The sequence below is a fragment of the Sapajus apella genome, unplaced genomic scaffold (genome assembly GCF_009761245.1).
Source record: "Sapajus apella isolate SASKATOON/1434 unplaced genomic scaffold, GSC_monkey_1.0 scaffold75, whole genome shotgun sequence".
NCBI classification, from domain to species: domain Eukaryota; kingdom Metazoa; phylum Chordata; class Mammalia; order Primates; family Cebidae; genus Sapajus; species Sapajus apella.
Window position 1 is genome coordinate 4,403,598 of NW_022437015.1, and position 14,141 is coordinate 4,417,738.

General features: G+C 35.9%; 1 protein-coding gene across 10 annotated transcripts in view; it reads right to left on the minus strand.

The window, feature by feature from the left end:
• The window catches only part of ATRX (ATRX chromatin remodeler), a 290,081-nt gene that overhangs the window by 87,322 nt on the left and 188,618 nt on the right, over positions 1–14,141 (minus strand). For all 10 annotated transcript variants that reach the window (XM_032251335.1, XM_032251338.1, XM_032251341.1 and 7 more), the window contains one exon: positions 6,335–6,443. In XM_032251335.1, the coding sequence (XP_032107226.1) occupies positions 6,335–6,443 (109 nt within the window). The remainder of the gene's footprint in view (positions 1–6,334; positions 6,444–14,141) is intronic.

A 14,141-nucleotide genomic window follows, 5' to 3' on the forward strand; every position in this document is an offset into this window, starting at 1 on the left:
AAATTAAAGAAGAAAAGTCTCAAACCAAATTAGTAATCTAAGCATCTACCTCCAGAAAGTAGAACAAGAAGAGTAAAACAAACCAAAAGCAACATGAAATTAAAATAGAAAAAAAAAAAAAAAAAAAAAAAAGAAAATCAAGGGAATAAACACTAGTTATTTGAAAGGATAAATGAAATTGACAAACCTCTAGCAAGTCTAATAAAAAGAAAACACCCAAATTACCAGTATTAGGAATGAAACAGAAGCTAATCACTATAGATCATAAAGACATGAAAAGCATATTAACAAAATGCTATGAACAAGTCTATATACATTTGAAATTACGAAGAAATCAACCAATGAAGTGAACAAAAGCACAAACTACCACAATTCTTAAGATTAACACAAATCTCCATAATCTTTATCAGAAAATAGAAAACAATTATTATTTTATGAGGTCAATATTAGCCTGATACCAAAACCAGACAACAACACAAAAACAACTGACTATATAACAGTAACACTCATAAATATCTCTCAACAAAATAACAGAACCCATACTATATAAAAAGAATTATCCTTATGATCAAGTGAGGTTTTATTACAAGAGTGAAAGGTTGGTTCAGTATTCAAAAACCAGTCTACGTAGCACACCATATTAACAGATTACGAAGAAAAAACAGACAATACTGAGGCAGAAAAAGCATTAGACAAATGTAAACACACATTTGTCATAAAAACTCTGAGAAAATTAAGAACAGAGGGAAACCTCCTCAACTCGATGAAGAGTAATTACAAAAAAACACACAGCATGGCTGTGCATTCTTATAGCCCCATCTACTCAAAGAGGGTAAGGCGGGAGGGTCCCTTTAGCTTAGGAGTTGAAGGCTGCAGTGAGGTATGATTACACCACAGAACTCTAGTCAGGGTGATAGACAGATACCTAGATACCTTGTCTCAAAACAAAAACAGAAACAAAATAACCCCCACCCCCAGCCAAAAAAAAACAAAAAAAAACCTTACAGCTAATATCACAGTTAATGAAGACAAAATGCTTTTCTTCTAAGATCAGGAAGAAGGTGAGGATGTCCACTCTCACCACTGCTATTAACTATATTACTCTAAAGTTTTAACCAGTATGAGCAATAGGGAGGGACATAGCAATACCAACCGTGCATGATAAACAGAGCTGAAAATATCAGAAGCAAAACCTGACAGAACTCAAAGGAGAAACAGACAAACTCACAATTATAATTGGAGACTTTTCTCCCAATAAAGCAAATGAGACGGACGGATGAATGAATGCATTCTCACACCATTACTGTGTTTCAAGTGGGCTGGGGATGGCCGTTGGCTGCTTTCAGAGGGTAAATTGCAACCAATCGACCCAGACCCTCTGTCCACCACACATTTATTCCCTCAAGATCTTACAACACAGGTTCTAAGTTAATACACTTGTGGATAATTAATATGGTTAAGAGAACGGTTTTGGGAATGATAAAAGCTTTAGGTTCTGGGGCCCAGAGTAAATACTATTAACAGGTAATTCCCTTTTGGTCCTCCCCAGAGGGGCAACCCAGCACAAAATTAGCATGAGTAAACAGACTGAAGGCAAATAGGTGTGGGGCAAGGCCTTTGATCGTATCTATCTCTCCCTAACTTAAAATAATGGACCAGCCACCACTTTCGGCCTATCCCAATAAAACCTTTCAGCCTTCCAAAAGGTTTGAGGTTATAATCTATAACTTTCCTTAAATATTTTCCATAATATTTTGCTGCCACCCCAAATCAATAGCAACAGGCAACAAAAGGAAACAAACAGCATACAGATCATAAAAGAAGAAATAGAGCTATCCCTACTAGCAGATAATATAACGGTCCATTTAGAAAATCCCAAGAAATCCACAAAACAAACTTCTAGAACAAACGAAGTCAGCAAGATTACAGACAAAAGACCAACAAAAAAAATCAATTGCATTTCTATATTTGAGCAATGAACACATGGAAACGAAAATTAAAAATACAGTATCATTTACAATGACTCAAAAAAAGAGAATACCTGGGTATAAATCTATCAAAAGATCTAGAGGACATGTATACTGAAAACTGTAACACACTGATGAAAGAAGTCAAAGATTAGCATCAATGGACAGATACACTGTGTTCACAGATCAGAAAACTCAAGGGTAAAGTTATCAATTCTCTACTGCTAAATATATTACAACTGAAAACAGATTTTAGACTTGCGCCAAGATGGCCGAATAGGAACAGCTCAGCTCCAGAGCGCAGTCCCAGCAAGTTCCCTCGCTCATAGGTGGGTGTTGAACAATGAGAACACATGGATACAGGGAGGGGAGCATCACACACTGAGGTCTGGGGCGGGGGGGGGGGACTAGGGGAGGGACAGTGAGGGGAAGGAAGTTGGTGAGAGATAACATGGGGAGAAATGCCAGATATAGGTGATGGGGATGGAGGCAGCAAACCACATTGCCATGTATGTACCTATGCAACAATCCTGCATGTTCTTTACATGTACTCCAGAACCTAAAATGCAATATAATATATATATTTTTAAAAAGTTATAAAATTAAAAAATTAAATTTAGATTAAAAAAACAAATATAAAAAAATGGATACATATCTAGATTACATAAAGAATTCTCAAAACTCTACAATAAAAAAAGCAATCCAATAAGAAAATGGACAAAAAGATATAAAGAGATTTTCACCCAAGACGAAATATAATATTTGATGGCAAATAAATACATAAGATGCTCAATATAACTGGTCATTAGGGAATTGCAAATTAAGACCACAATAAGATACCACTATACACCTAGCAGAACACCTAAAATAAAAAATACTGATAATACCAAATGCTGGTGAGGATGCAGAGAAACTTGATTTCTCACACACTGCTGGTAGGACTATAAAATGGCACAGTCATTCTAAATAAGAGTTTGGCAGTTTCTTAAAAAAGTAATGCATACTTACCATGTGACCTAGCAAAGGCATTCCTGGGCATTTATCCTAGAGAAATGAAAACTTAGATCCACACAAAAAGCTGGAACACAATGTTCACAGCAGATTTATTTCTAATAGCCAAATCTGGACAAAACAAAAATGTCCTGTAATAAGTGAATGATTAAACATCTGTGGTACATCCATCCATGAAATACTACTCTGTAATAAAATGGAACAAACTATTGATACATGTGACAACTTGGATGGAACTCAAGGACATTATGCTGAGTGAAAAAAGCTAATCTCAAGAGATCACATATAATGAATGATACCATTTATATGACAGTCTTAATATAACAAAATAAAAGAGATGGAGGATAAATTAGTCATTGTCAGGGGTTAAGGTTAGTGACAAGGCTGGTAGTAAAAATGGGTGTGACTATAAAAGGGTAGTCTACTACTAGCAAAATTTCTTAGTTTTGATACTGAGCTATAAGATTTAACCATTGGGGAAAATTAGATGAAAGGTTCACAGGACTTCTCTGTACTATATTTGCAAGTTCAGGTGAATCTATAATCATTTCTAAATTAAAAGTAAGACAAACAAACCAAAAATAGTATCAAGCTAAGCAGACACTCAGAGTCTGCTGAAAATTACTTTCAGCTCACATAAAACAACAACGTTAGAAATGGCCATTATCTTAAAGTTTATTTTAATGTGTCTTTCAGACTGCTTTGGTATAAACAAGGATTATATTTATATCCTATTTATTGAAAATTACTGAATGATGAAAATTTAGAATATACAAAGATATAATCTAAAACATTTGTGGATTTTTTTTTCTTTGCTCTTTTCATCTTGCTTTTTGTTTCATTTTCAGTTTGTTTCTGGATTTCTAGAGACAGCATAACATTTGTGTATTTCATGTGCATGGGGTTCAGCTACTCAAGAGCAACTCTACAAATCCATAATATACATGTACAGGTTGAGCATCCCAAATCTGTAAGTCTGAAATCCTAAATTCTCCAAACTGTAAAACTTTTTGACTGCCAACATGACACTCAAAGAGAATGCTCATTGGGGCTGGGTGCGGTGGTTCGCGCCTGTAATCCCAGCACTTTGGGAGGCCGAGGTGGGTGGATCACAAGGTCAAGAGATCGAGACCATCCCGGCCAACATGGTGAAACCCTGTCTCTACTAAAAAAAAAAAGAAAAAAAATAAAAAAAAAAAATACAAAAATTAGCTTTGCATGGTGGCATGCGCCTGTAGTCCCACCTACTGGGGAGGCTGAGGCAGGAGAATTGCTTGAACCCAGGAGGCGGAGATTGCAGTGAGCCGAGATTGCACCACTGTACTCCAGCCTGGCGCCTGGCGACAAACCAAAAGCCTGTCTCAAAAAAAAAAAAAAAAAAAAAAGAAAGAAAGAAAAAGAAAATGCTCATTGGGACATTTAGGATTTCAGATTTTCAGATTTGGAATACTCAACAGGTAAGAATATAAATATTCAAAACTCTGAAAAAAATCCCATAACAGAAATGCTTCTGGTCCCAAACATCCCCAAGCACTTTGGATAAGAAATACTCAACCAGTATTTGCCTGAAGCATGAATTTGAATGAAATGCTTTTTGGCATATGTTTAGGGGTGATTCACTAGTGAGTAAACCAAGCTGACAGCTCAACGTCTACATTTCAATGTTTTCCTCTACTAATCATCAAGTATAAATGTCATGTGCCAGATCATATGCCATTTTCATATTTTAAAATTTGGGAAACCAAGCAAGCCAAAGGTTTAGATTACTTTTGAGAAATTTGGGTTACTCAATAAAATTACTTCTTCACATTCATGCACAAATAATAATTTGTTTAAACATGAAAAACACAGAATATAAAAATGTATTTATTCTTTAAGCAGTTATATAATCAATCATATACATTTACAATTTAACTGTATTCAAATCATCCCTTTGTAAGCTCTCTAAGACTTCAGGTTTTCAATAATTATTAATCTTCCTAAAATGTAACTGAAATTTCTCTTGCCTTAAGCTTAGGTCTAGTTCATGATGCTGCTAAAATTAAAACATGTTTTACACACACAGTATAATATCCTCCATAGTTTAAAATATTTATTAAGGCATACTTCAGCCATCTTTCTATTATACTAACCCCATCTCCTTTATCCTTTTCTTAAATGCCATGCTTTCTTACCTTTGTGTATGTGTATATGTAAGCATATGTACATATGTTAATATGTATGTATAGTGATGTGCCACATAATGTTCTGGTCAGTAACTGACAGTGTATACAAAGGCAATTTCATAAGATAATAATACAAATTTTTACTGTATCTTTTCTATGTTTAGGTATGTTACATACACAAATACCATTGTGCTCCAATTGCCTACAGTATTCAGTACAGTAACATGCTGTACAGCTTTGCTGCCTAGGAGCAATAAGCTATATCACAGAAAGCCTACTGGTGTACAGTAGGCTTAGGTTTGTATAAGTACACTCAATGATATCCACAAGACAAAACTGCCTAATGATGCATTTCTCAGAATGTATACTGGTTGTTAAGTGATATATGACCATATGTACGTACAACTTTTCCTTTCCAAATGTAGTTTGATTTTATCAATTACTAACAGCTTAAAACAATATCAACAATACATACACAAATTTCCCTGGATGGTCAATAAGCACATGAAAAGATGCTCAACATGATTTATCATTAGGGAACAGCAAATTAAAATCACAAGAGATACCATTATACCTATATTAGAATAAGTAAAATAATTTTTATAAAAACATGACACTACCAAGTACAGACAAGAATGCAGGGCAACTGCAACTCTCACACAACTGCTGGTGGCAATGCAAAATTACACAGCTACTTTGGAAACCTGACAGTTTCTTACAAAGATAAATATAAACTTACTATAAATCCCAGGCTTTCTTATCATTTAGGTAAATACTTATGTTCACACAAAAACTTGAACATGAAAGCTTAGAGCAGCTCTGATTTTAATTCTAAAACCTGGAAACAACTCAAATGTCCCTCAAGTGAAGTAGCTAAACCAACTCTGATATATCCATATAATGGAAGACTATACAACAATTTAAAAAAAATTATTGGTGTATGCAACAACTAGATGATTCTCAAATAAATTTCACTAAGTGAAAGAAGTGAGACTCAAAAGGCCACAAATAATATGATTCCATAAAAGTGAATTCAGTGGGCAGGGAGTGATGACACCATTTTGCATCCTGATTGCATCTTGCATTTGCCAAAAACAATCATATACACAATAAAAATAGTGGACTTTGCTGTATGTACATTAAAAAATGAATTGTTTTAATGTTTCTATATATACAGAAAATGTTTCCTACCTCACATTAGTTTCATCATTAAATTCTTCAGCCCATTTCTTCCTTGACTGTGCAGTAGTGGAACCATCTAAACGGTAATAGTCAATGTTTCGAAGCCACTTCCCCTCACCTGAAAATTTAACAAAAGAACACAGAAGGAATTTGATATATTGCTCTGCTTACTAGTAAGAGTAGATTTTCCACCCTGCTCATCATTTAAAAGTGTGTTTTATATATTCTATTTGTATAGCAAAATACATTATATACTTTCCTTAATCAAGAATTAAATTATATTACAAATAAACTCACCACAAATTTCATTCAAATAGATAGTGATGAGCTCAGGTATTTTAAAAACCTATTTCATCTACATCAGAATTTCTTAAAAGGGTTTCCTTGATTAGAATCCTTAAAACTGTCAAAAGAATATGATTAAACTTACATTTCACTCATGAGGCATGCTTTTATTATATCTGTAAATGGTCACATTTTTCTCCTTAACAACAACTTGATGATGATCAAATAAAATGAGAGAAAAAGAATGCCTTTATTTATTCACTGAGAAAATATTTACTGAATGCCTACTATGTGCCAAAAATTATTCTATGGGGTAGCTACAAATTTCAGCGTATGTTTCCATTTCGTAGGTGGTGTGTGGGTGTGGGTGTGTGAAGAATTATGACTTCATAAGTTAATAATCTGACATGTCAATTTTAGACAGTGAGGTAGTTTTTTTTTTCGTTTAATCTACACCAGCAAGAAATGAGGTGAAATTTTACGCAAGACTTGCACTGATACTAAAATACCAAGGGATTAAGGGCTTATGACTTTTTATATTTTATCATACATAATTTCTAATTGTTTAATTGTAAACACAATGCTACTATCTCCCATCCAAGCAAAATTCTATCATGCCCCAGAGCCTTAGTATAAAAACAGCTAACAAAACTGAGATTTCTTTCCAGCAAGCTCTTTAAATTTAGTACATTAGTTTAAAAAAAGATGCTTTTCCACGTTTCTTATCTATATCTTGACTGATATAGAAAACCCAGAATTTCCTTGTTAAAAATTCATTAATACCTATGAAAGTCATTTATGATTTTTCAATTAAAAAAAAAGACATACACATCCAAGGAAAAAAGAATTTGAGATGAATAGCTGGATAAATAGGTAAGAGCTGGAGTCGCATTTGTATTAATTGTTCACTTGAACAGGATAATTAGTAGAATAAATAATCATAAATGAATGGAAAATGATAAGACTATTTTAAAAAGCATTTCAACATACTCACCTTTTATTATAATGCAAATGAATATCTCTAATACCACCTCGATGAATCCAACACTTAAAAACTGATAGAGTCATTATAGGTTAGTAGTTAAGAACACAGACTTTGGAGTGACACTCCCTGAGTTTAATCTCAGTTTCACCATTTACTAACATTTTCACTTATGGCAAGTAATTAAACTCCTTGTGCCTCAGTTTCTTTATCTGTAAAATGAAGATAATCAGAGTACCTATTGCATAGGGTTATTATGAGGATTAAATGAGATAATATTTTTAAAACTACTTAGAATGGTGCCTATCACATGGTAATTAAAAGCTTATTGAGTACTTAATATTGTCACTCAAGATCCCATGATAAATTATACCTGCCTCTATTATGGCACATAATATATGTGTTTGATCCTCTTCTATATCATGATTTCCTGTAATACCCCTTAAACCTAGCTCAGTGCTCACTACACAGTGGCAGTGGTAATGGTAGTGGTAGTGGTAATAGAAGTAACTCAAAGGCAGATCAATCTAATTGATAAGTAAACATTTGCTAAAGACAATTTATAAAATCAAAAATAAACTAGCAAGCATATAAAAAAAATACAACCCTATTAAGGGTCAGAAAAATATAAACTCAAACAATTGTTTTTACCCATTAAAGATGAAGAAAATGTAGTTACAATACTATAGGTACACATGTCAAAATAAGCATTTTCCATTTATTGATGGTAGTAAATTGGTATGTTTTTGCAACATTGGCTTTTCAATTATGAAAAACTGCCAGAACATAGAATCTGAGTAATAAAATTTATAGTGATAATAGAAAAAATATACTTAAGCTTATATTTAACTATAGTCAAATTTAAAAATACACATACATACTACACATATATATGTTAAAAATATGCCGATAAATTACTCTAGAAAAAAAGAAAGCAGGGAAATAAGAAAGATAAAAAGTGCCAGTATATACCTAGGAAAATACCTAACTAGAGCATCATTCTCTGTATTAAAAAAAACAGGGGCCGGGCACGGTGGCTCAAGCCTGTAATCCCAGGACTTTGGGAGGCCGAGGCGGGTGCATCACGAGGTCAAGAGATCGAGACCATCCTGGTCAACATGGTGAAATCCCGTCTCTACTAAAAATACAAAAATTAGCTGGGCATGGTGGCACGCGCCTGTAGTCCCAGCTACTCAGGAGGCTGAGGCAGGAGAATTGCCTGAACCCAGGAGGCGGAGGTTGCGGTGAGCCGAGATCGCGCCATTGCACTCCAGCCTGGGTAACAAGAGTGAAACTCCGTCTCAAAAAAAAAACAAAAAAAAAAACAGGGAAGATCCAGATAAGGGTAATTTGTTTCCTTATCAGTTCAACACATATTTACTATGGACCTACTACATGTCTAGCAGGGTACTAGACAGAAAGTATACAAAAATGGGTAATAATGAACCTGTCTTCAGATCTTTATGGGACAGACGTAATTCCCATACAACATGAAGCATTCTGGGAAGCCCCATGGAGTTATCTGTCTTCTCACACTCCCCATTTCCCCTTTCCCACAGGCCCTGGCAAACGGCATTCTATTTTATGTCTCTACAAATTTCACTACTCTAGGAACTTTGTAATAGGAACCATGTAATATCTGTCCTTTTTTGACTGGCTTAGATCAGTTAGCATACTGTCTTCAAGATTCATACATGTTCAGCCATGTGTCTAAGTTTCCTTCCTTATTAAGGCTAAATTTTGTTCCACTGTATGTATATGCCACATTTTGTTTATCCACTTATCTGTCAATGGACACCTGACTTGCTTCCATGTTTTGGTCATTATGAATAATGCTGCCATAATGTGGGTGGACAAATACAAATACTTCTGTGACACCCTGAACTCAATTCTTCTGGGTATATACCCAGAAGTGGTACTGCTGAATCTCATGGTAATACCATTTTTTTTTTTTTTTGAGGAACACCACATTGTTTTCCACAGCAGCTATACCATTTTACATTATAACCAATAGTACACAAGGGTTCCAATTTCCCCATATCCTCACCAACTCCCACTATTATTTTTTCATAGTAGCCCATCCTAATGGGCGTGTGGTGGTATCTCATTAGAGTATTCATTTGCATTTCCCTAAAGATTAGTGATGCTGGGCTTTTCATCTGTTTCTTGGCCATTTGTGCATCATTTTTAGAGAAATGTCTATCAACTCTTTTGCCCATATTAATCAGGCTATTTTTGTTGTTGTGTTGTAGGAATCCTTTATGCATTTTTGACATTAACCCCTTACCAGATATTTGATTTGCAAATATTTTCCCCATATGGTAGCTTGCCTTTTTACTCTGTCAAAATGGTATATTTTATGTTTTTTATATATATATATATATATATATATATATTTACCATATTACTAAAAAGAAAAAAACTACCTATAAGAAGAGCTCAGGCCAAGATGGCTTCAATGCTGAATTCTAACAAACATTTAAAGAATAATTAAGCTTGATACTTTAAAACACTTCCACAAAACAGAAACAGGAACACATACCAACTCGTTCAATCAGGCCAGTACTGGGGAAGGAGGTGGAACAAGATGGATGACTAGAAGGTTCTACTGATCAACCTCTTAGCAGACACAGCAAATGTTATAGTATCTACACAAAAAAGCACCATGATAAGAAAGAAAAATCAGGTGAGCAATTATAGTACCTGATTTTAACTTCATGTCACTGAAAGAGGCACAGAAGGAGGAAAGATAATCTTAAATTGCCAATGCCACTGCTATCTCAACCCCCAGAAGTGGCCAAGTGGCATGCGGAGAGAATCAGTGCATTTGGGGAAAGGAGAGTGCAGAGAGTGCAGTGATCATAGACTTTGAATTGGAGCTCAGCCTATGCCTGTGAAGGGAGCATATAAACCTGCCCAAACCAGAGGGGAATCACCCATTGAAGTGGTCAGAACTTGAGTTTTGGTAAGTCACGCCACTGTGGGCTAAAGTGCTCTGGGGTCCTAAATAAAACTGAAAGGTTATCTAGGCCACGAGGACTGCAACTTCTGGGCAAGTCCTAGTGCGGTAAAGGGCTTGGAGCCAATAAAATGGGGGCACTCGACCTAAGATACCAGTTGGGGTGGCTGAGAGAGTGCTTATGCCACCACTCCTCACTCCTACAATTCCAAGCAGTGCAGCTTGAAGCTCCAAAAGAGACCTCTGCTTTCTACTTGAGGAGAGAAGAGGGAAGAGTAAAAAGCACTTTGTTTTGCAACTTGGATATCAGCTTAGTCACGGTAGGACAGGGCCCTGGGCAGAATTGTGAAGCCCCTATTCCAGGCCCTAGCTCCCTGGGCCAGAAGGCAAAAACCCACCACTTTGAATTGAGGGACCCGGTCATGGCAGGATTCATCACCTGCTGACCGAACAGCCCTTGGGTCCTGAATAATCAGCAGCAGTAACCAGGTAGTACACGTTGTGGGCCATGGATTAGACAGAAATGTGTTAGGTTCTGGTGAGGCCTAGCATCTTAAAAGTTGTGGTGGCTACAAAGAGACACTCTTCCCCTGCTTGAGAAAAGAAGAGAGAAGAGTAAAGGGGACTTTATCCAGCAGTATAGGTACAAGGTCAGCCACAATGGACAAACGCAACAAATGGGCTCTTGGGTTCCCAAATTTCAGGCCTTGGCTCTTGAATGGCATTTTTGGACTGAGCCTGGGGCAGGGTGGAGCCCACTACCCTGAAGGGTGAGTCTCTGGTCTGGCAGCATTCACCAAAAGCTCACTGAATGGCCCGTAGGCCTTAAGTGAACACTGGCAGTACTCTATGTGGGCTTGTCATGGTGGTGGCCATGAAGAGAGACTCTTCTGTCTGAGGAAAAGAAAGAAAAGAGTAGGAAGGACTTTGTTTTGTTACTTCGGTGTGAGTTTAGCCAAACTAGAATAAAGCACCAGGTATATTTCTAACATTTCTGGCTCTAGGCCCTGGGTCCCATAAAGCATCTCTATACCTGCCCAGGGACAGAGAGAATCTGTCAACATGAAGGGAAAGACCCAATACTGGCAGGCTTCACCACCTGCTGAATGCACAGCCCTTGGGCCTTGAGCAAACATAGGCAGTAACCAGGTAGTGGTTACAGTGGGACTTGGGCAAGACCCACTGCTCTGCTGGCTTAAGGTCTGACCAAGTACTATACCAGCAGTGATGGCCATGGAGGTGCTTGTGTCACCCACCCCCTACCCAGTTCCAGGCAACTCAGCACAGAGAGACTCCATTTGTTGGGGAGAATGTAAAGGAAGAGAACAAGAGTCTCCATCTGGTAATCCAGACAATTCTTCTGGATCTTAACCAAGACCACCAAAATGGTACCTCTTCAAGTCTGCAAGAACTACAGTGTTACTGTCCTTAGGGTGACCCCTAATGTGGATAATGTGGATACAGCTGCAGTGACCAAAAACTTGGATGACAACACCCAAGTCCCTTTGAATACCTGGAAAGCCTTCTCAAGAATGACAGGTACAAACAAGCCCAGACTGCAAAGACTACAATAAATACCCAACTCTTCAATGCCTAGACACCAATGAAAATCCATAAGCATCAAGACCATTTAGAGAAATATGACCTCATCAAATGAACGAAATAGGGAACCAGGGGAAAATCTGGGAGAGACAGAGATATGTGATCTTTCAGACAGAGAACACAAAATAGCTGACTTGAAGTACAGTGAAATTCAAGATATAACACAGGAGGAATTCAGGCTCCAATCAGAAAAATTTAATGAAGAGGCTTAAATAAATAAAATAAATAAAGCAGACATTCTGGAGTCAAAAAATGCAACTGACATACTAAAGAATGCATGAGTCTCTTAACAGCAAAATTGATAAAGCAAAGAAAGAATTAGTGAGCATAAAGATAAGCTACTGGAAAATACAGTCACAGGAAACAAAAGACAAATAATAAAAAAGAATAAAGCATGCCTACAAGGCCTAGAAAATAGCTACAAAAAAGCAAATCTAAGAGATATCAGCCTTAAACAGGAGGTAGAGAGACTGGCATAGTAAGTTTATTCAAAGGGATAATGATAGAGAACATCTCAAATCTAGAGAAAGATACTAATATTCAAATAAAAGAAGGTTATAGAATATCAAGCCGATCTAACCCAAAGAAGACTACTTCAAAGCATTTAATAAACTCCTAAATATCAATGATAAAGAAAGGATCCTTAAAGCAGCCAGAGAAAAGAAACAAGTAACATACAATGGATCTCCAGTATGTCTGGCAGCAAACTTTTCGGGGGAAATCTTACAGGCCAGGAGAAGAGTGGCATGAAATATTTAAAGTGCTCAAGGAAAAAAACATTTACCTTACAATAGTATAAACAGAAAAAACATCCTTCAAACATGAAAGAAAAATAACTTTCCAGACAAACAAAAGCTGAGGGATTTCATCAACACCGAACCTGTCCTACAAGAAAGGCCAAAGGAAATAATTAACCAGAAAGAAAAGGACATGAATGAGCAATAAGAAATCCTCTGAAGGTACAAAACTCACTAAAAACAGAAAGTATACAGAAAAATATAGAATATTATAACAATGTAACTGTGGTATATAAATTACTCTTATAATAAAAGTAGAAAGACTAAATGTTGAAGCAACAAAAATAATAGCTACAACAATATATCAAGACGGTACAAATAAGATATAAACAGAAACAACAAAAAGATAAAAAGTTAGGAAACAAAGTTAAGGTGTAGAATTTTTATTAGTTTTCTTTTTCCCTGTTTCTTTGTTTACAAAAACAGTGTAAAGTTGTTAATCAGCTTAAAATAACGGGTCATAAGATAGAATTTGCAAACCTCATGGGAGCCACAAAGTAAAAAAACATATAATGGATAAATGAACAAACAAAAAACAAGAAACTAAACCATACCATTAGAGAAAATCACCTTCACTAAAAGGAAGAAAAGAAGGAAGGAAAGAAGACAAGCCCAAAAAACAACCAGAAAACAAATAACGAAATAGCAGGAGTAAGTCCCTACTTATCAATAAAAACATTCAGTGTAAATGGACTAAACTTTCTGATCAAAAGACAGAGTGGCTCAATGGATTTTTTTTAAATACCCAATTATCTGTTGCCTACAAGAACACACTTCATCTATAAAGACTGAAAATAAAGGGGGAAAAAAAGACATTTCATGCCAATAGAAACCAACAAGAGAAGGAACAGCTATACTATATAGGACACAATAGATATCAAGAAAAAAAACTGTAAGAAGAGACAACAAAGGACACTATATAACGATATAGTTCAATTCCACAAGAGGATATAACAATTTAAAATATATATGCACTTAACACTGGAGCACCTGCATATATAAAGCAAATATTGCTAGAGCAAAAGAGATAGACCCCAATACAATAATGGCTGGAGACTTCAACACTCCACACAGAAAATCAACTAAGAAACATCACACTTCATTTACACTATAGACCAAATGGACCTAATACATATTTACAGAACATTTCGTCCAACAGCTATAGAGTACACATTCTTTTCCTCAGCATGT